This window comes from Fistularia commersonii, chromosome 4, assembly GCF_037954325.1.
Source record: "Fistularia commersonii isolate RoL2024-O1a breed Wild chromosome 4, RoL_Fcom_v1.0, whole genome shotgun sequence".
NCBI classification, from domain to species: domain Eukaryota; kingdom Metazoa; phylum Chordata; class Actinopteri; order Syngnathiformes; family Fistulariidae; genus Fistularia; species Fistularia commersonii.
The window spans coordinates 7,494,280-7,517,209 of NC_141287.1; the positions used below are offsets into that span (position 1 = coordinate 7,494,280).

The 22,930-nt window shown below is 39.8% G+C and overlaps 1 protein-coding gene across 19 annotated transcripts in view; it reads right to left on the reverse strand.

Moving 5' to 3' along the window:
- mycbp2 (MYC binding protein 2) overlaps window positions 1-22,930 on the reverse strand; it is a 66,192-nt gene that overhangs the window by 40,224 nt on the left and 3,038 nt on the right. For 17 of the 19 annotated variants that reach the window (XM_086145001.1, XM_086145019.1, XM_086145017.1 and 14 more), the window contains exons 2-22: window positions 21,203-21,278; window positions 17,386-17,601; window positions 15,328-15,481; window positions 14,883-15,079; window positions 12,384-12,626; window positions 10,999-11,070; window positions 10,595-10,691; window positions 10,417-10,490; window positions 8,942-9,080; window positions 8,684-8,760; window positions 7,330-7,534; window positions 7,054-7,218; window positions 6,756-6,914; window positions 6,273-6,477; window positions 5,949-6,094; window positions 5,389-5,475; window positions 4,945-5,049; window positions 2,603-2,722; window positions 2,400-2,481; window positions 1,916-2,033; window positions 1,414-1,772 (exon numbers count right to left, since the gene is read on the reverse strand). In XM_086145001.1, coding sequence (XP_086001127.1) covers window positions 1,414-1,772; window positions 1,916-2,033; window positions 2,400-2,481; window positions 2,603-2,722; window positions 4,945-5,049; window positions 5,389-5,475; window positions 5,949-6,094; window positions 6,273-6,477; window positions 6,756-6,914; window positions 7,054-7,218; window positions 7,330-7,534; window positions 8,684-8,760; window positions 8,942-9,080; window positions 10,417-10,490; window positions 10,595-10,691; window positions 10,999-11,070; window positions 12,384-12,626; window positions 14,883-15,079; window positions 15,328-15,481; window positions 17,386-17,601; window positions 21,203-21,278 — 3,096 coding nt within the window. The remainder of the gene's footprint in view (window positions 1-1,413; window positions 1,773-1,915; window positions 2,034-2,399; window positions 2,482-2,602; window positions 2,723-4,944; window positions 5,050-5,388; window positions 5,476-5,948; window positions 6,095-6,272; window positions 6,478-6,755; window positions 6,915-7,053; window positions 7,219-7,329; window positions 7,535-8,683; window positions 8,761-8,941; window positions 9,081-10,416; window positions 10,491-10,594; window positions 10,692-10,998; window positions 11,071-12,383; window positions 12,627-14,882; window positions 15,080-15,327; window positions 15,482-17,385; window positions 17,602-21,202; window positions 21,279-22,930) is intronic. The other 2 variants (XM_086145004.1, XM_086145007.1) reach the window with 2 other exon arrangements.

The window sequence follows — 22,930 nt, forward strand, 5'->3', positions numbered from 1 at the left end:
TAAGATTAAAATCAGAGAGAAGTTGCTGGAAAATGAGTAAGAAACTTAAATGAATTGAGAAAAATCATGCAAATACATTCTAACAAAAATGCAACTGAATAGCATTCCCTTATACAGTATAGGGTAACCTTCCTAACCTCTTGTTATTATCAAGCATTGGCCTTATAATATACAGTATATTAAAATCATTCTAACGCCCGATTGTCTGATTCATTAGACATTACACAAAAAACACACCATCACAATATTTTGAGCACAGAAATATCCTGGCCTCAAGGTGGCTGACCCCACAACCATGAATATTGCATTCATTCACTTGCATACAAAGGTCTGATTGCGAGTTTTGTTGAGTGGAGCAACCAAAACCACCTCCTACTCAACATCTCCCAGACCAAGGAGGTGGTTGTGGACTTCAGGAAGAATTGGAGGAGACATGTACCGATCACCATCCAGGGTGAGGAGGTGGAAATAGTGGACTCCTACTATATACCTATATACTTTGGGGTCCACATTAACCATAAACTGGACTGGGCACACAACACACATGCACTCCACAGGAAGAGTCAGAGTAGGATGTTGTTCTTGAGGAGACTGAGGTCATTTAACATCTGTAGTGGGCTGCTCAAGACCTTCTGTCAATCAATGGTATCCAGCGCACTCTTTTTCGGTATAGCGTGCTGGTGGGGCAATGCCAGGACTGGGGAGGTCAACAGGCTCAACAAGCTAGTGAGGAAAGCCTGCTTGGTGGTGGGACTGAACCTAGAAGATCTTCCATCGGTGGCAGTGGGGAGAGTGAAGGACAAACTGGGAGCTGTCCTGGACAATTCTTCCCACCCCCTGCACGACAAGCTGTGGCCGATGGGCAGTTCATTCAGCCAACAGCTCATCCCACCCCGGCAGAGAACTTAATGCTTTAGACGCTCCTTTGTGCCCACAGCCATCGGACTGTATAACAGCAGTCTGGATGGTACACAACTATGATCGGCCAGAGGTGCATCTGTGCTACCGCAATCTCACTACCTCACCCATTAACATGTGTCATGCTCTAACTCCTCTCCAATTTTATCCTTGTTGGTCTCAGCCAATTTGCATGCTGCTTAATTTTGTTTATTTTCGTCATTGATATTGTCACTCTCTTAATTTTCCGATCCTTGTTGTCGTTTTGGTTATCTGTTTTCACCGTTGCTGTTGTTTTTTTCCTCCCATACTGTTGTCTATCCTTGATATTATTGTTGCTGTTCTCTCTGCATCTATTTATTTGTGGATGTCTAACTGTCTTCTAACTGTCTCTCTATTTATATCCATATTTATTGATACTATAACTGTCACGCTGCTGTGACAAAGAATTTCACCAATGGGGATCAATAAAGTTTTTCTCATCTTAGATTATCATGCTAGAGCCCTTGGACTGACCTCCATATGACGTCATACACTGGGTCCAGACAGAGGCCAAATCCCTGCAGGTCCTCCTGTTCAGAATCATTGAATGTGCGACAGCTTCCATCCATTTTGTTGATAAGAAGACATTTAAATGGCGGCGGCTCAGACACAGAGGAGGGCACGAGGCCGATGATTTGCTTGCTGGCAAAGATCTCTGAAGTAGCAAGGACATGCGAATTGATAAGGGCCTCATCGATCCGCAAGAACGTCTGGTCACCACTGGCCCCTATCCAGGTTGCCTTTCGTCCATATTTGGCTCCTATATTGGGCATGGGAGATGGCTTGGCATTCCAGTAGGGCATGTCAAGGATGGGTCGGCCCAGCTGCCCTTTCTGAAAAGCATCAAGAAAATAGGTCTACATTAATGGACAAAGTAAAAAGTAAACATATTGAGTACTGATTTTAAAAAGGAATGGCACAGGATAATATCTGTAAATGGCTCCTGATCATTTCACGAGGATGATGTTTTTCTTACCGAGAAACTGCCAAATGTGAACACCTGCCCGTCCATGAGTAAAACGACGGTGTGATTGCTGCCTGCAGTCACCTGAACACTGGGACCCGGAAGAGCCTGGACAAGAGTTGGAGCACCCCTAGGAGGTAAAAACAGTGGTAAATGATGTTGTGTACGCACACACACACACATACATACATGTACACCCAAAAACATACATATATAAACACACATATACATATATACACACATATATATACACACACACACAGACACCCATATACATACATACATGTACACCCATATACATACATATATAAACACACATATACATATACACACACATATATATATACACACACACAGACACGTACACCCATATACATACATACATGTACACCCATATACATACATATATAAACACACATATACATATACACACACACACACACACACACACACACACACACACACAAGCACAAGCTACCTGATTTCTCAACATTACCTGGAATTGACATCACCATGTCCAAGTTGACCGTGCTGGCCATAACCAAATGTGTAAACATCTCCATTCTCCATCAGTACCACTAAGAAAGCACATTACAATTTTTTTTAATTCGACTAAGTCTTAACCTCAAAGTTAACAGCTCTTTGACTTTGTATACACCAAATTACAATCTGGAAGAGCAGAAATAACCAGGAACCTACCTGAGTGGTGGAACCCACAGCTGACCTGCACGGCTCGCAGCTCACAGTCGAATCTCACTGTTCCTGGGGGGTAGGTGGTTATTTTACTGGCATCCTTCTCTCCACGCTCGCTGCTACCATCTAAAAGGCAAACACTTGAGTGAGCAAGTCTGAGCTTGAAGAGAAAAGAGCGAATTTTAGTTGAAACTTCAGACTGCCACGAAGACATCTCTGCATAGACCTAGAAATCTAAGCTGGAGGAAATGAGAGGACTCAAAAAAAGTAAAAAGGGAAAGAAGGGCAGCATGCTGAAATAGAAAGAGAATTTAAAAAAAAAAAACACCTCCACGACAGAAAGGCTTTTGGCAACCAGTTCAACTGAAAGACCCATCTCTTCTGGAATTAAACCTTAAGCAGCAGTTCCTGAATTAAAAAAAAAAAAAATTGGATGTCTTTCTTAAATATGTCTGTTCCGATAATGAGGAAGAAATACGGTTTACCCAGAGCCTTCTATAAGAGGTCAGAAATGTGTTTGGGGGAGGAAAAGTTCGTCAGTGACACATGCACTGCCGTAAATAGAATGAATATAAATAACATTTTGGGCCATGAGCCAGTCTATTGAATTTTAATTCAAAAACTGATGTCGTAAAAAGAAGTCAGTTTTCTACAACCTGAATTTCATAATACATGTTAGATGAACACTGACTGGTTCATGACCCAAACATTTATTAGGAGGGGTTCAAAGCTCAAGGACAAAACTATGAATGTCAGTGGGTAAAAGTGGTCTTTAATCACATCCGATGCACACAAAGATATTGCTAACTGGGGCATGTAGAGCAACATTTTCTCTTCAAGAGTGCAATACTATGAAGAAAAACATTCAGGGGAAATACGGAAAGTGACAAACACTGCAAGTGAACGTTATCAATCGGTCTTCACGTCCCAAAAAAAAGGGAAAAATATCATTTCACAATATACAATAGTATTGTTTTATAATCTAGTTACTGAACATCACAACCATGGATTTCAAATGGACAACAGCAGCAAATAACATGTGACTGAAACGCAGATTCTCGAATTTAATGTTTAACAAAACACTTAATTTACCATTTTGAATTTACAGATAATCTTATGCATAGTATGTCATTTTCAGAGGCTCAATAGTAAATTGACTCAAGGCCAGTTAACACTCATTCCCACCATATACCAAGTCAAATTAATTATATAAAGGTCTGGAATTGATGGTATGTTTTTGATTGTATCTCCTAGCCTTTCCCTAAAACTGCAAAAGTGAGGCTCAATAAAAGTCAAGCTAAAAAGGATTAAAACTATAGATAAATAGTAATAACTTTAAGAATGGCCAAATGTACCTTTTGGTAGATTTTTAAAAAGAGGGAATGCACTGGCAACCTCGACAGGAACAAAATGCCTGAAAGACCACAGAATACAGCTGAGATAAATCATCAAAGAATTCTTTCCTTGGTAAAGGCAACCAAATTAAAACATGCAGCCAAGTCAAAACACTGGAGAGGGAAGATGCATGTATCAGTGTCAAAGTTTACTAGCAAGAGACACCTTCATGAATGTAAATACAAAGGATTTACAACAACGTACAAAGCTCAGGCAACACTTCTATTCCTGAGTGGAAAGCGAGATCGGACAAATTATCCAAGCCTCGGAAAATGTTTAAAAATGGCCATGACTCATGTGTTAAACAGATTCAGGGGTGAGAGTCACTTCAATCACATCTTGACTGCATCTTTTGAAATCCATTGTTTTTCTATAAGGAGTCGAAACAAAAAAAAAATGAGTTGCAGTCTCCTACGTGTGCATCTAATTGTTACTACATAGAACACACTCACTGTCAACAGGATTTGCCTTTTCCAGAGGGGAACGTTTACACAGCTTCGGGATGTCTAATGTGCTCAAATTGCTAATATGGTACAAGTAAGTAGGATTAAAAAAAAAAAAAAAGGATCCTTGCTTATTGTTTTTCAAGGTGAAGTTGATAGGCACTGTTTTTCCATAATATATTGCAAGAAGAACCTTTTTTGCACTCACATCTCACTCCTTCACAGTGTTAATTTAACTATGGAAATGTATACAAAATCTAATTTAAAAAAATAAAGGGAACCAGCTCACTGAAAAGACGTGTCATAAACCCGACTAATAAGTTTTGCAGTCTTTTTCTCAAGTAAAAATGAATCCTTCTTGTTGTTAACGCATTCACTATCATGATACCTCACAAGGTCACAAGAATCCCGCCTTCAGAGAGTGAGAGAGGAGGTGCACGGGACAGCCAGATTGGGAGATGAGTCAAAAGGGTGTCTCTGCACCCGTTGAGTTAGTGAAAACCATAGTACCTTTGTGCTTGTCCCGTTTATGCCTTAGTGCCTGAAGGGGTCTTATTCTGGCTAGGGCCTGCTCACGCTGGTTCATAAAAATGGGACCAGGAAAAACAAGGGGGCCTGGGGGAGAAAGAAACTTTCACATGCATGCACAATGCTCACAAATGGGAAAGAACACAGGATAATACTAGACCACAACAATACACACTGACTGAAAAATTATGAAGACACAAGCATGGGAAGCCGCCGAAGTACAAGCTCACACAACATCTCGGTCATTTGACACTGAAAGGGGATGGACATACTGATCATACTGATCAATTGGTAATCGCCAGCCCTCAACACCAAGCTCCCCCTGTAGTTGTAAACGGTCTAATATAAAAATACAATTTCCTAAAGCCAAAAGGCCAAAAGCTTTTCCCTGAAAACGGTCCCATCAAATCTGGAACAGATTCATACCTCGTCCCTCCTCCAGCCTGTGTCGGCGGTTGATCCTCTGGCGTTTCTCCTCCTGACGGATCTGGATGTGCTCCTCGATGTTCACTCCTGGAGGGGGAGGGACAGGCACAGCTGTATAACACAAAAGGCCCCAGGTACAAGGAGGCCAGACAGGATGCAGCAAGAGGAGGTCAGAAAGACAGAGCAGAGCAGAACAAGAACACAACACACACGAATGAATGAATGATGGAAGAAGTGATGGCGAAGCAATGACTTTGCACACAGGACCAAAATTAAAAGATGAACGACAAAGCTGAACATTGCAATGAAGCCTTTATAATAGACAGTGTAACTTGTGGATAACAAGCAGCACGCGGGCAAAGCTCCGAATACGGCACACAGCTTGCGTACATTCTCGGTCATTGACACTGCACACTAGATAAACTTGTAATATTAATATCCTGTACCTAGGCACGAATAGGATTTTATTATGCTACCTATTTATCACGTCAATGTAAAAAAAGAACAGAGGAGAGAGCAGAGAGAAAAGAAAAAGTCACGCAAGATATCAGTTGAGATACCTAGCAGAAGGTCCAATGGAATCATCTCCTTCACAGCATCAAAGATACCTCTCTCTCTGGCGTCCGGCCCATCCAGTTCTCGGGCACAAGCCTTGCAACAGCCGCATGCTGAGCAGCCTGACTCCCCGGACCCACAGCCACAGATGCTGGAGGAAGGAGAAACACGTACAGAAGCATATCATCAAAAGAGAAAGCAAACATGTTTACATTCATTAAACACATGGGATGTAAAATCCCCCATGAAGGGACTCTTGGTGAAAATACAGGTACTCTGAAAAATTCACAAAAAAATGTGGGCTCTTGCTCAAGGATGCGCCATCTTACCCGCCTGGAACTCTGTCTGGCCGTCCACTGCTGACACAGCTGGCACCATAGCCAGTGCAGTCGCCACACACTGTGCAAACCATGCACTGGTCTAGCTTCCACTTATGCATGCCTGGCTGACACATCATGCTCTTCTCCTCCTTGTCCTCCAGCTCATCTTCCAGATCCTCATCCATGGCTGTAGCCATGCTCTCAACACCAAATGCTACAAAAGGTATACAGATACAAATAAAACCTCAGCTACAAAGCCAATTTGCAGATAGGCTATGTTGTATTTAAAAACTAGCATATGCCGTATATAACATGGATCTGTAGTCTGCAGTTTAATGAATCGTATACTAATAACTCATAGCTGTCGTCATCATTACCTATGATGTTGGCGAGACCAAGAGTGGGATCGGATTCTACAAAAATCTTGTAGAACCCTGGTATACAACGGCCACATGCCAGTTTGTCTGTTCAGTGATGATACAATTTACTCACCCTTCCCTGCTTGACTCATAGCTCCAGTGTCTCTGCCGCACTGACCCTTGTTATTGACCCCAAACGTCCACACTTCTCCATTCTTTGTGAGGACACATGTATGAGCTTTTCCCATTGCAACCTGAGTTACAAAGTGACCTTTCAGGTCAGTCACTTGGCCTGTGGAAAGGAATGCGGGGGACAATTTTAACAGCTATGTTTTTTATTCTTAATAATCATATCTTTAGAGGCTGAGGTTTCTGAGAATTATCAGAAAAACAGACAAGAATTTGAAGTAGCCCTGTATTTGTCAACTTACAAGTGCTGTCACTGTAAATGGCATCTTTTCCAAACATGTAGAGTTCCCCGTCCTTTGTAACAATGCTGCTGCTGCCGTTGTTACAGGCTGTGTATACTGCTGTCTTGGTCTCCAATTTGATCATCTTTTTGGGCTTGTAGGGTTTGGGCTGCCTGCGACTTTTGGCTGCAGCAACAACAAACACATCTGCTGAACAACTAACCTGATATTCCGATTTCACGTTTCTATAATCTATTAATGTATATATTTCCAGGGGACTGTGTGAGTTTGCCTTACTGGATTCTCCATCCTCTCCTTTGCTAGCAGAGCCTGTGAAGAACACACTTCCATCCTCAGCCACTAACAGGGCATGAGAGCCGTCATGACCAACTGAGAACTGTAGGATCTTGGGAGACTTGGTCACAGGCAATTCCAACCACTTCCCTGCAGATGGTCCTCCCTGTTTTATCCCCAGGCTTTGATACTTTCCTGTGTAGTAGATCTGGGATAGAAAGAAAGCAACATTGTGAAAACAGAATACAGACTGGGAAAAAGTAGTCTAAATATGTCCAGTGTGTTTGAGTGCAGCAGTCGTACTCTAGCACAAATACTAGTCACTATGTGGATAAGGTTCATGCGATATTAACTTTTCGGCACTGTTTTTCTTTGCAACATATCAATGATTATCTTGTTTTTGAAAGCCTGATATAATTGGTCTAAGAATGGGCTTTCAACATTGATATATCATTAACATTATTTACAATATTATTATTAATTACGATACAATGTTTCAAAAAATTAAGCCATAATTAATTTGACACTCATGGTTACAACTAGACCTTGATCCAAAAAGTTAGACATACTGAGAAAAAGCTTGTGCTTTCTGTCATATTTCAGGAAACTTTCCAGCCCAGCTGAAAAGTGACCTTTGAGCCAAATTACAGGTAGGCTGCTTCTATTCTTAACCATTTAACTGATCTATGTTAGTGTAATCTGTAGATACTGTGTGCTGGAAGATTAGGCATTAGGCTCCTATAGACATGAGCCATAAGTAACTGTCAACCACTACTATCTTAAACAGACAAACAATGCACCACACCCCCAATGCGCACTCGCATGCACGCACACACACCCTTCACACACCCCAAGTAGCTTCATAGTTTGCATTCCCCTGTTACAAGTTGTATGCGGAAAAAATGCCAGATGAAATGGCTTACAGTCGAACACTGACTTGTTGCCATGATACTGCATGAACTCACAAACAGAGATTTCCCTTACAGCAGGACTTGGTATGATTTTAAAGAAAGATGATATTGTACTCTAAGTCCGATAGCTGGTTGATAAACTCCTAATAATTCTGACTATTTAGGCAGGAATGCTACTTTAAAAAGTCGAAGGAGTTTTATATCTAGAGTTTGGTACAATGCTGGTTGTATGCTCTTTTCATACAGCCTTACAACTGGAAAATCTGATGGTAGTTAACTACATACAGATGTGATGAACTCAGAGAATGCTCATTTTGCGTGATGGGTTTCATGTGGCTGTTGTGACTAACATGGGACAAAGACTTTGGAGCGATGATTTGTTTGCAGTTTCTTTTTTTCCAGGGTTTGACACTCACTATCAGCTGGCTAAACATCTTCATACTCACCTTTCCAGAGGCAGTTTTCATCAGGGCAAACTCCCTGCCAGCTCCAAGCAACGCTGCCTCTTCATCAAACCCTGTGCCTGAGAGATGAAGAGACTATTTAAAGCCTCCAACACACAAACATAGTGACAAGACTTGGTCCTTCTTTTTTTTTTTTTTTTAGCTGTGTGTTTTGCACTTATGATGACACAAGTATAAAGCTGTAGCAGGTGCATAGCAATATTACCATCTATCAGTTCATAAATATTTGTATCCACTCACTGATGATGTGCAGATCCTTCTCGAGGTCAAAGAGAGAGATTCCGCAGGCATGCAGACATTTCCTTGCCAGCTTTAGCTGCAGTTCCTGCTGCAGGGACGGTTCTGAGCTCATAGTATAGATCCTTACCACAAAACCATCCTGCGAAAGACAGGAAATGCTGTTTAGTTCCAAACATGACAAAACATGGACGGTTGGCGTGAAATGCCACAATAACTCATTTTTGACAAAATACTGGCATAAACATATGCATAAGCATTACTTGTTTTAAGACCTCTATGAAGTGACTGTATTTTCTTTTCTTTCAAGTGACCAAAATGGTGCAGATTTGTTTGTTTTTTAGTACACAATACACAACATAATTTTTGACAATATGATAACCTATTTATAGACACTCATAACACAATGATGGATATGAACCGTATGGCTGATTTACATAAGGTAAGACTATCAAGGGAAAATTATAATTGTTCTCCGAGGGTGGAGCTTTTTATCATAAAATATCACAGTCAATCATTTAGATTCCACTGACTGAAGAAAAAAAATGACTGAAAAGAACCATTTACAGGGAAGGTATCGAGTGCAGAGAGGAAAACAGCAGGGATATAAAAAGAGATGAAGGATGGTACTGGACTGATTTGGTTTACACGGTGTGATATTGATCTGATTCCTGTAAACCAGGTGACATTTGCTTTGTATAGTAATAGACAAACTCAAATTTTCCTCTAACAAATTACATCCATGCTTGACTGCTTTCCTTTGCAAGTCGACTTCTTTTCTGAAGACCCTTGTCGACTTCTTCTGTGTCACATTTAGCATGTCACTATCTTGTGGCTTTGCTGCTTTTAAGACCTCAGAGTGGAGATTATATTTAGACCCTAAACAATAAAATCATTGAACTTGCAAGGTATCCCAATCCTTCAGTCATATCCCTCCAGCTCCCGATTTGCCTAGTAACTGCTATCAGGGGGCAAAGCTAGCTGCAGCGACAGATATATAGATTTTGCAATACCCCCTCCCCCACTCCTCTTACAGAGTGCTATTGCAGATAACTGCATGTGAGATTCAGCCCTGGAGAAAGAATCTCATGTGGTGCCACTCTCACCAATAGTGGCACACGATGCTGCATATTAAAACATACCAAGATAAGAAAAAGACGGGGAAAAAAATGGTACACAATGGAAGATATAATTATGTTTGTGTTCATAAAAATTTGATGGCCAAGAGGGTGACCACATAGGTATACAAATCTCTCATGATACAGAACGATGCTCAAAGCAGTAAGTCACCTGTGATATCATCAAGGCTGAGTCAAGCCAATGACCGCACAGTCTACGGAAATGACTAATGGAAAAAAAAAAAAAAAAAAGAACTATTGACTCCTTCTCCCGAATGTTATTTTATTGGAGAAACCCTTGTGCGAACTGGGACTTTCTCCACTAATAACTGGTTTAATAAAGAGGCTCATAATACGTACATCTTTGCAGGCTGCTATCTGGTTGATGTACTCTCCATCTGTGAAGAGTATGTTCTGTCCATCCGAGTGTTGACCTACAGAGAGGATCATTTTGTATGTGAATATTTTAAATGTGTTGTAAGGTTCTGATGGCTTTGCATAGTGTCTTAAAAAAGGAAGCTGAAGTGTTTCTGAGTACCTGGCATTGTAACTGTCCCCTCATGCTCCAAGGTCTCAGGGTTGATCTTGATGGCTGACATACTATGGTTACTTGTATCCCGGTATAACAAGTAGCCCTGAGCAGAGAGGAAAGACACTGATGCAAACTTGGTTCAGAAAAAAATTACTTGTTAAATATCTTGAAGTATCTTGAAATTTTATAATTACAACTTCCCTATATGTTTCACAAATATATCACAACTCAAACGATAACGGGCTGCCGCCGTTAGATGTGTGTGAGTGACTGTGTGAGGATGGGTGAACACTATCTACTTCAAAGTGCCTTAGAACCACAAGATGATTAAAACGCTATATAAGTGGGGTCCATTTACCAGTTAGAAAAAATTAATTGTAAGAGTATCTAGGTGGAAAACACTTCTTTACCTGTGCAAAGCCCAGCCACGATCTCTTCTCCTTTCGATTCCTTACGCGAGATGTGGAGTTGTAAACATGACCCTGTGAAGTTTCAATCACATGTGGGCACATAAGAAAAAGATCAGCTTTAATTTAATACACAGGAAACAAAAGGGCAAAAACTATCTTCTTAAATCTTCTTAACTTTTAGCAATAACCAAATGTGCATTCAAATATTGTGGTATATTCACTTTCCCAATTCTTTAACACCTCAGTCTTAAAAGAAGTAAACCTATACATCCTGTCACTCAGTTATACTTAAAAATGATGTATACACATATTTTGCTCAGATTTGGCTTCACCCATCTGGGTGGATACCAAAAACTCTTGGCGAAGAGGCACTAAAAATGTGCCATAAATGTAATTGTTAGTATCTAGTTTAAAGAAATGTGGTTGTCCCTGCAGAAATTTGGTCAATAGATCAAAAGGGGAGAATGAAATGGTTGGCGAATTGATGCCAAAATAATAAAATTCAAATAATTTAATTTAACATAAAGCAGCTATAATGTGGTAAGAGAAAATAATTTGCACAATAGCCTCCATTACTCATAATGATTAGTTCTTATTGGACTAAGTGTCTAAAGATTCACACAACTGAATTATTCCTTTCCCTCCAGTTCATCCAGTCCTTGAGTATATACGTTGGTGTAACTGCACCTGCCCGTTGGTTTCATTTAATCCCCCGATAATAATCCTATGGTGATACAAAGTCACCAAAAAAAACTCTGAACACAAGACACTGGCAGGTGCAGCACTTAATTTAACAGGGAGCAATGCCCAGCACCTTCCTGAGAAAGCTTTATACATCTCATCAAATCTGTTTTTTTAATCGTTTGAGGACTTACGCTGCTGTTTCAAAGAGACATTAAAAAGGAAGGGTCGGGTGAAAGTACATTTATTAACTACTACTTTCCACAAATTTATATTGCATTTCGACCAGTGCCTTTGACCTTGTGTTGTTACACATAGAGGCAAACACTACGACCCCAAATGTGGTAAGACGTCACCACTGTTTTACACATGAATGCTTTTCTGTATGGGGCCTTTGCCACCTTTGGGTTTAAGTTTTCAACAGCATCTGTTGTTTGTCTCTCTTTCAGCTGGATCAAACAAAAACAGCCAGCGTGATTGTAACCAAAAATTATAGAGGGGGACAATGAGACATGGACCACTCTAACAGATACATTCACTGTAGTGAAACTTAATTTTTAAATATTCAATATATATGAATATACAGCAGAATCTACAAAGTGTTTATCTTTAGAATTCATCTCTAAAACAGCTGTCCATATCCCATGGATATTAAAAGTTATAGATCCTATAGGTTGGTGAAAAAAAAGTCTCTGATTACGAACCCTGACAGTGCCACTGTATCCAGAGCCCACTTTATAGAGTCCATCCTTGCAAAGCAAGTACAGGAAGGAGCCATCCGTCTGGAGAAGACAGCGCTCGTCCTCATCAATGGTCACTCCTTTCAGGACCCACTTGTTCATCAGGGCTGCGCGTTTGATGCCGTTTCCAAACCAGTCCTGGATTTGAATCTTTCCAACCAGAACTGCCTGTACACTCCGCTGTAGTGCATTCAGTATGGTGGGCACCTGGGAAGACACAGGGAATCATGGAGGGATTAGCGTTGTATATTTTCAGAGAGAAAAACATATTGCACCAGTGCACCATATTGCACCTTCTCTGTTGACTAGTATTATTGTGGACCACTTTGACACACATTAAAAGGATGATTATAACACAACACAGCTGACCTCACTCCTTACACAATTTGGTTAAAATCTAGTGAAATGAACCACAAAATCACCTGGACGCATCCACAGATAAAGAGTCAAGTCGGCTTGATGAAGCTTGTGCTTAAAAAAAAATCATGCTGGTGAAGATGAAGAGGGTCTTAAGGGTGAAGAAGACTACCAACAAAAATATAATTATAATCATGAAGTCCGCCTCTCTTCCCTCGGGCAGAGAGGAGATATCAGCAAGCAACCAGCTAATTGACAGAAGAACACGGGCAGTCACATTATCAAACAGGAGACTCAGAGAAGCTTGACATTTTCCAAAACTCAATTTGTGCTGTCTAGACATTGTCTGTGCTAGGGAGAAATGCAAAAGGCCTGCTTTTGACTGAAATACACTTCACTGATCTGAATAATTACTTAAAATCTGAGGAGCAAATTAAGTAGACATAAGCAACTGGGTTGTGGTGATTCAAAGAACATAATCCTTCAAGTCAGGTTATTTTTCTTCTTTACATACACTCAAGTTTTTATCAATAAAGTGTTTCTTCTGGACAGGTGATGAGCACAAGGAAAATATGCAAACCGATCTCAGAAACTGAAAATAGGACAGGAAACTAAAAGACTGAATCTTGATGAAGTAAAGATATTTTTAGAAAGAGAGCATGTTAGGGTGATATTTGGTATCTGGTGCAGACACAAAAAAACAATGACAGCAAGGACATTTTTTTCTGTTTTTTGTTTTTTCACCAGCTTCATTACATGTGAATTTTTAAATGTTTTCAAGAGGTTGACACTGTTGAAGCCTTGATTAATGACCACTGCAAACAAGGTGAACGTTTTCCAACATCTCTTTCTGCAAGAAGAATAAGGAAAATACAAAAATAGCTTAAAGTTATGATAATGGACCATGGCTGTTAGGACACCCGAGTCTCCCCGACGTACGTGCCCAGCGTATCTCAGCCAATGAAGTCACACAGAAATTATGTATTCATTTTTGTATTGTATTCACAAAAAGTCAGGTCACAAGGTTGGGCTGCTGGCAATTAAACTTTGTCCATCTCTCAACAAAAACATTTTCTAAAAGGCTCCATTATCAAGGGATATGATAATCTGTTTAAGTAGGGGGCGTAGACTGGAGGTTTGTTTCTGCAACTAGCTTTTAAGTATTTGTTCTGCGCTTCATTGCAGTTTGCATGCAATTCATTTCAATCAAACAGTCAATATAGTAGCTGGCAATTTTCTTTGTGCTTTTGATAGAGACATCAGGATACTGTATATTACTTGTCTGTCAGCCACCTTTCATAAAACGCCACCTTGTTCTCATTAGTGAAACGGCTGCAAAAATTGAGGGTAGTAATAATGAAGCCACTAAAATTAAGAGCTTGCTGTCTTTCCACATTACTTTACATGTCTCTCTCCTTTCCTCTTCTCAGACAATTGTCAGACAGAACTTGAGTCTGGCATTTTCCTCTCAATTAACATTTCAGCCAGACATGTAAAGAAAGGTTGTGTGCAAAATCCTTATTTGAAGGTAAATTTATACATGGTCCACTAATATTACAATAATAATGAAAATTGATTAAAGAAAAGAATACAGAAATACAAAAAAGGATTCACACTGAATAAGAGTAACACATAGAAGGAATTCAGGAGGTGAAAAAGGATGTTTGGGCTTCTTTTTAAAATGCCTTTTTTCTCACTTTATCACAAATTTGAACACACTGCATTTTAATCTTGCAAATGGGACTCGTGTTGTACTAATAAGCAAAGTCCTGCATTAAGGGCAGTAAATGTTACAACACGAACTGAAGAAGCCACTCGGATGAGAGGCGAAACATCTTAAAGGAAGAAAATCAAGTCTAGTTGCCAACAAGAAGAAGATTTTGACAAGAATTAAACATGAGCTGGTTGACTGAGAACCTCAAAAGACAGTGTGGGCTTAACCTTTGCAAAATCTACTTTCTACCAGGGACAAACCAAGAATCATACTCATAATAAGCCATCATGACAACAATGTGAAAGGGACTAGGGTGGACTTTCAGATGTGAGGCTTACATGTTAAACCACCATCAGATAAATGTGGATGATTCCTGAAAAGGACTGAATTACCTGTATTGTCTGGCAAGCATGGCTACCATTGTTGGTGAGGATAGCAGAGACGGCCTGTAGGATTTTGCCGGTGTCTCCCCAGGCAACCACCAGACTAAAGAGACAGGCGCAGGACAGTGCAGTGATGGCCTGTCCAGTCGGGTCATTGGGCCCTGTGCTACGAACCGTGGTCTCCAACAGCAACTGGAAAAGAGACTCTGAGGACAAAAACACATCTATAATGTAACAAATGTAGCATTTGTGTTGAAAATTGTTAGTGAGGGTGAAAGTTATTACAGGACTACAATTTACAACAAAGTGATAACATATTTCAATTAGCATAATTGCTCTGGGAAAGACCACAAATGTGTACATGATTTGGCCACTGGTCTAATGCAGTGAATTTCTGTAGATTGCACAAATATACCCAATAAGCCTTGACGTGTACACTTTTTTTTATCCTCACCTAGCACATCAGGAGGCTCAGTCTGGAAGCCCTCAGGCTGCTGTCCCTGCAGCATGTCCAACAAGGCCTGCAGACTACGCAGGCAAAGAGAGGGGTGGGAGAACCGTGTCTCTTTTATCAATTCAAATACGCCACAGAGTCCAATGCCGATGATCTAAAAGAACAAAAACATGGAGCAACTTTACACCTCAAAAGAGAAAAAACACATATTTCGCATGCAAATAATCATACATTCCCTTCCATCCAAATATAGCTTTGCACAGTGAGTGTTCAGTGTTGTTGAAATAAACGGTTTCTTAAATGAGATGTATCAAATAAGCTGACCTTCGACAGTTTAGAGAAGAGGTTTTCATTTAATCTGATGGCTTTTTCATTGTAATCTTTGGCAGAAGCCCTCAGCTTGTGCAACTGCCTGCTGATTTGACTTCAACATCTATTATAATTTTCTAGTACATCTGCCTTTCAATTGGGCTGTACAGGGTCTTGCATTAAAAAAGGATTGTTTGACTAACAAGCCTTTTTTACAAAGCTTGTTAGTCAATAATATTATCCTTCAAAGTTCCTCTGTATTTCAATGAAGGACTACTTCATGCAACTTCAGTTGTTTTGAAGACAATTCCACTTGAAATACAATAAAATGTTATGTGTCTGAGGCAATATCTAGGAACATTTACATTCCAAACCAAATACAATCCTGAGTGCAAGGAAAAGGGATTTTCAAATTGTTGCAGCTTCAATCATCTTTTATCACAACTGTATATGTATGTTAATGTTTCTTGCAGATAATTTTTCAAAGCATGTTGCAGAATAAGGATTTAATCTAAAAAAAAAAAAAAAAAAAGTGGAAAAAATACCAAATGTCATGTATGTTTCTCTACCAAAATATAGAGGACTTTAACCCCAAACTAAATATAAAGCTGTATTTTTTTCAATTAACAAGTCCACCCACAGAAAATGAGAGGCCACTTCAAAAAATACTCATAGTATTTAAGTCATGAAACATCCAATCATTTTCTATTAAGTCTTTTTGCTTTTTTCAAGCATCTCACTGCATATAGCAATGAAATTAGTGTGATATTTTTTAATGCATAAGTTTTGTTTGTTCGAGACAGACGCACTCCAGTATTTTGATTGAAACAGTATATTGTGCTTGCTGAGCTGACTGCACAACCTGAATGAGAAAGGCTTATTATGAATGGAGCATTTAATTTAATCACGTCATTAAGAGGTAGCTCATATTTCAAATAGACAGAAATACTTTAATAGTGAGTAAGGCACACTGAGGAGAGGAGGGAAACCAGAAAACAAACCAGGAAGGCATTCCCCTGCAACTTTTGAAAATCCTGTCTGTGGAAAATGATGTTTGCAGATGACTTTGTGTAGTGACAGGAGAGCACATGTGGAGTAAAATCTAGAGAGGTGGAGGTATGCTCTGGAAGGGAGAAGAATGACACAGCAAGACAGAATATATTTTTGTGAATGAGGGGGACCAAAGTGGACCAGTGAGGCTAAAGGGGGTGGAGATATTTTGTGGAGGATTTTAAGTACTTAGGGTCAACAGTCCAGAGCGACGGAGAGTATTGAAAATAGGGCAAGAAATAGGTTGAAGCAGGAGAAAAGTATCAGAGGTACTATGCGAAACAGGAATATCAGCTATGTAAGATGTTCTCAAGATGAGGTCAAGGAAGCCAGACTGGGATAATTTGAACATGGCATGTACAGAGGAGGAATAATGAATATATTGGTAGAAGGATGCTGGGGTTGGAACTGCCAGGCAGGAGGTCTAGAGGAAGACCAAAGAGAATATTCAAGGATCTAGTGAAAGAGGACAGGATGAGGAAGTTAATTGGAGTGAGTGAACCGGATGCAGAGAATATGGTTAGATGGAGAAGGCTGACACGCAGTGAGGACCCCGCAGGGAGAAGACGAAAGTAAATATTGTAGGAGGATTCCAACAATCAAAATACAAAGGGAGATAGAGGCCTGAAAGCTCCTTTAGTCCACACGGACTGGCCTCCTATCACCATAAATGCAACCAAACCTAGATGTTGTCCACACCTTTGGCAGCTTGACGGCCGGCTCGCGGTATTCCTCTTCTTCCTCACTGTCTGAGTCTCCGCTCTGCACAGAGCTTCTGGATGCGAGGGCTAAGGAGGCCTCTCTCTGCTGCCAGTCCAGCACACAGTGCCGCACGTTGCAGTACACATTGAATGCAGATGGGTTGCTGTGCAGCTTGATGTCCGGCACGCAAAGGGCTCCATCTAGACTCTCAGCCTGCAGAAAATAAGAGAGCAGTGGTCAGTAAAGTCAGAAAAACCTTTCCTTTGTAACCATTGCAATGCTTTTTTGTGGCAGCAGAAAGCCTCTTAGCACTTGAGAGTCATTTAGAAACTGTAGCGTTGTTTTGTTATGAGTGAACCTAATTGAGATGAGGAGAGAAAGAACATGCCAGTGTAATGTTTTGTACAGTTCCTGTTGACATTTTTATGGCTCTCAGGAGCTGATTTTCAGAGCTGGTCACTAAAAAAAGCCTTCGGTTTGGCTTCAAGCCATGAATGAGATGCAGTTACTTCTCAGTTCTTGTGAGTAGTGAGCTGGTCAGAGGGAAATCAACTCTGTTCATTATTTGAGTTTGTATTTCAAAGTGAGAGCTGCTTGTCCTCAAGAGGCAAGAGTAACAAGAATCAATAAAGAATTACCATCTTTACACTTTTGGGAATAAAAGCCACACAGGATGATGTAATCTTTTTTGGGATGGGTCATTCTTAGCTAGGACCATGGGCGGGAAATGTAACTGCATCTCTTGTAGCATGGTATCTGCAGCTGTCTACCTTCGCTGTTGTGACAGGGAGCAATATAGTTCAAGAGCGCACAGCCTATAAAGAATACTTAACTCTTACAGCAAATTAGCCCTGTAATAATTCAGACCATCCAACAAGGATAAGAACACTTGTTCCTGAAGAGATGACAGCAAAACTGCAGGTGGATATAAAACTGAACACAAGGTATGACTGACCAATAATGACTGGTGGTTGACTTATTTAGTGTTGCGTAATATCCATCTACTAACTGTAACCATTGCTTGGCCCAGTGATGTGAAACATAACCAAACATTATGCTATTTGATATCTTGTGAATTAGGAATGCATATTTTGCATAAAAAAATGAAAACAGAAATAGGTACACGCTGAGCATGACATCTACCTTATTGTTTCTGAAGTCTAATTGTCATTAATTTGTGATTCGTCAGTTTTTCATTAAAATGTCATGTAAGAGATGCTTAAATGTCAGTAAAGTTAATATATGATGAATTCAACATTACAGAGACACAGACACATTTTATTAAGACTACATTTTTTTACACCCTTCAGGTATCTGCTCTGAAATTCTCAGTATCGTTTCATCAGTACAAAAGTATTTCACGTTTTTGAGAAAATGTAAGATCAAGCTTTATTTTGATTCCCTCCGCTTGATGAATTTATTGCATTGTGTCGTGTATAAAATTAACTCTAAGATCAGGGTTTATTTTTATTCCTTCATTTCCATGAATTTATTGTGTGTGATGCGGCTCCATGGGCTGCGCCTACACCTTCCCCACGACCTCCCGCTCCAGAGACTGTTGCCGCAGGCACGCGCACATCTGCTCTTCAGCATCAGGGGCGAGCAGACAGGAGCGCCACTGCACACCTGTCCCCAATTCACCGATCATCATCGCACCCCGAAATAAGTTGGCTCTGCGGTCCCCTCATCGCCAGATGTTCCTGTGATCCAGGGCCGGCATTTGCACTCCATTTTCGAGAACGCTTTATCCCTTCTGCCAGTCAAGTTTATTAGTTTTCACCTGAGACCACCTTTTTAGACACAACACCCTGTCCCTGTCTAGGCTGCAATTGGATTAAAACCAACAGAGCCCTTACACAATAAGCCATATTCTGTATCATTTGATGAGCAGAATCAAGATTTGACCTCATCCTCACAATTTATCTATTCATTCCCATTGGTGCATTTAAAAAGTACAAGATATCAAGATATCTTTATTTGTCCCAGGGGAAATTTGCTGTTGTAATAAAGGCTTCTACATAACAACATGTGCAATCCGGTCATATGGAGTAAAGCACACGAGTGCTGACATCAGTGCATTCACATCTCATTTAACATGCAGTGAAAGTGATGATTTTAGCTGACAAAGTTTTTGTTTTAATTTATGGAGTATGTTAAAAATCGTACCAGGACACAACCAGAAGTGCTCAGCTAATCAGTAATGCAGAGAAGAAAGAGGGGAACATTTCCCACAATACAGAACTCTTCGAGACATAACTCCAATGAATAGAGCATTATGAAAAAAGCATTTAAAATAGTGATCCTCGGTTTATTTTTTTGTAAAAGACAGACCACAAATAAATCTCCATTCACTATCTCATTCTTCAGAAATTGTTTATGTATTACTTTTTGTTCTGACTCAACATCTACATGTTCAATCCACATTGACTGTGTTTCATCAGGGGGAGGGACGGAGCAGAGAAGACTTCAGCCCATCCTTCATCTGCATCACTGCCTGAACCCGCCTGTGTCTTTATGCCACGAACCCACTCCCTGCCTCCACATAAATCCTGCTGCTATTCCACATCAACTAACAAATCATGTCAGCATGAGGATAATTCAACTGACCAGCCCACTCCATGTCGAAATCCCTGTCACACTTAGTCAGCTGAAGATGACAAACGAGCATAGAGACCTCTCCCCTGCATCCTTCCCAATTTTGCTATTATCAGATTTAGAGTTTTGCCTCTGCCAGCAAATGTAAATCTTCTCAGACCAATAACATTGGAGAGTACCTATAGAGCAGACCGCACACACAAACCCGAACATCTTTTACAGGGAAAATGTGAGAACTGTCATCGAAAAAGCCTAGGTTTTACATTTTGTGCCTTAAAAGATGATAAAGTGAACCCATATTCATTCTAAAATAGACACAGACACATCCATATCCACTGATACGGACTACGTTCATTCCAGGGATGTAGGAGATGGAGGCAGGCAACTGTTGCCTTGGAGATATGAACACATCAGGTCGCTCGGCAACAGGCCATCGTGTACATGGGAGAGCCACTCCCATGTTATCATATTGTGTCTCTCTCCCCCCCCCCCTCCACCTTCATGAGTGGGAGATGGGAGATGAGGCAACTGACAGTCCATCATTAAACACCATAATGTTGCCCAAGACTTTTCAAAATGCCCAACTCACATTAACTTTGTAAAATTTGTTTTACCTACCCCATAAGCAGATGTGTATCAAACGTGTTGCAAAATGATCTACATTGTTTGACATTATTTTCACTGTCATCTACTGCATGTTGATCAATTCTCTCCATTCACCCTAAATCAGACCGGGAGCAGGGTATTTACAGACATAATTTGTAGTATCACATTAAATTTGGATCTCATTATAGTTCAGTGTGCAACTTTTAAACAGTGTAATTTGTAATTTTAGAGCCCCTCCTGTATAACTGCCAGGAACAGTTTGAAAAAATAAACAATAACAGTAAAACTCTTGTAAGGAATTTAGGGGCACATATACAGATGCCAACTCAAATTGCCACTCGTTTTTTATCAACAAAAAGCAAAAAAGTAAAGCCCCAGAAATGAAACACATAAGACAGTTATTATTAAGGTTGTGTTATGAACGTTCCTACTTTTCTGCACTGGATTCTGAGGTCTTAAGACACAAAGATCATTTTATTGCTTATTTTAAAAAAACATCCAACTACAGTAACAGACTCTTTCAAAACATTCAAATATAAATATAGCAATAGCAGCATGATATATAGCGGTGTTTATTGTTTATTGGTCGATTAAACAATAAAGCACCTCTTACCTTTGTCCTTGATTTGACTTTGGACTTGACTTTCTGTCGTCTTTTCAGCTTCTTCTTACTCAACGCCTTCTTTCCCCTTGAATCAAACAAAGATTAGAAGGGTTAAAAATACATCTAGGAATTCAGAACTGGTTCCCATTTAGAAACATTACTGAACTCTCCAAGGCATCAGATTGTCCAAGTCTGCTTTTATCAATTGCAGCATATTTTCTTTACGGTCACATACAAAATTAATGACTTCGAACACATACAAGGATGGCGAAAAACAAGAAACTAAATTCACCAAAATTCATCAAAACAAGGCAGAAATATTGGTAGTTTTACTATCTTTAGGGGGATAATTTAAAGTAATTTTATTCTGCATAACAAGCTGAAATTTCAGGAATGCCAGGTCTGCTTTTGTCATGTCTATGCATGAATGCTGCTTCCCAATAGAGCAGCACATCCTAATGGAGGCTAAGAATCCCATAATCCGCAAGATTTTCTAGCACTAAGAGTATCTGAATTAAGAGGACTACATTATAAATAGCTTAAACATACTTTTGCCATCACATTTTTTTCTCTCTTTCTTCCACAAGGAAATATACACTTAATTAAATTGATTGGGGAAAAAATATATACAGAAAATGCACATTTTCACCCTTACTGGGATCCTGTTGTATCATCATCATAAAATATTTCATTTGAGTCAGCTTTTAGACAAATAGATACACCTCCACATTTGGTTGTTTGGTGAGATTTAACATATGCCAGTTGTGACTGACGGTATTCTGTCCATCTTGAATAGGACCAGGCAGCTTATCATTGTATGTAAAACACTGTCTGATTGTGATGATGTATTGCAGATGTTTTTCATGGAGTATTGTTCACCCCGAGTTCTCTGGATACATCCAAATCAATGTTTCCTCAATACATTTTTCCAGACGATTTCAAAACCACATGAAAATGTCATGAATAAATTATCAAATGGTCATTTTAAAAATAAAATCCCAGGCGAAAAGTCTGGCTGAAAAAAAATACTCAGCTTATAAGGAACAAGAAATATAAATAGGTTGGAAAAAAAAATGGATTTAATTATCTACTTGTTTAAATAGGCATAACATTACCATGACATGTGCAAGAAATTGACTAACAGAGACCAAGAATGTATCAAAAGGTGGTGATTTTGAAAACAAAATATTCTTCTAAATATTGTGATAATTGACATATTTCCACATTGTCGAGGAATAGTCCAAACACTGGAAGTAGATGACGTGGTTATATATTTTAAGTATCCTGCTCTTAGGATACTCAAACAAAAAAAACATGAGCACTAATACTGGTGAGCTGAAGTTTACTCGTCTGTCAACAATCATCACTATCCACATCCATTTTCTCACTCAGTGCCAGGTCTGCCGCTGCGTCACATGAAGATAGTGCAACTGAAACACATACCTCTAAATGCTCCTTTACCAAGAGATATGATTTGCAGGCAGACGGGCAGGGAACATTCTCTCACCTAATTGAAACGCCCAAACTCTGCATGCTTGTTTGGGGTTCTTTCTTAGAGATTTGCATTGAATTTACTTGAGAGCAATAATTTTGAATTATAAAAAAAGCTTCTTCCAGAAACCTACAGCATTGATAATGAAGCCCTGTATAACATATTCTGGGTGTAACTGGATGTAATAAGAGATTTCATCAATCAATACAATTGGTGATGCACTGTTCGTGCGTGTGTGTGTGTGT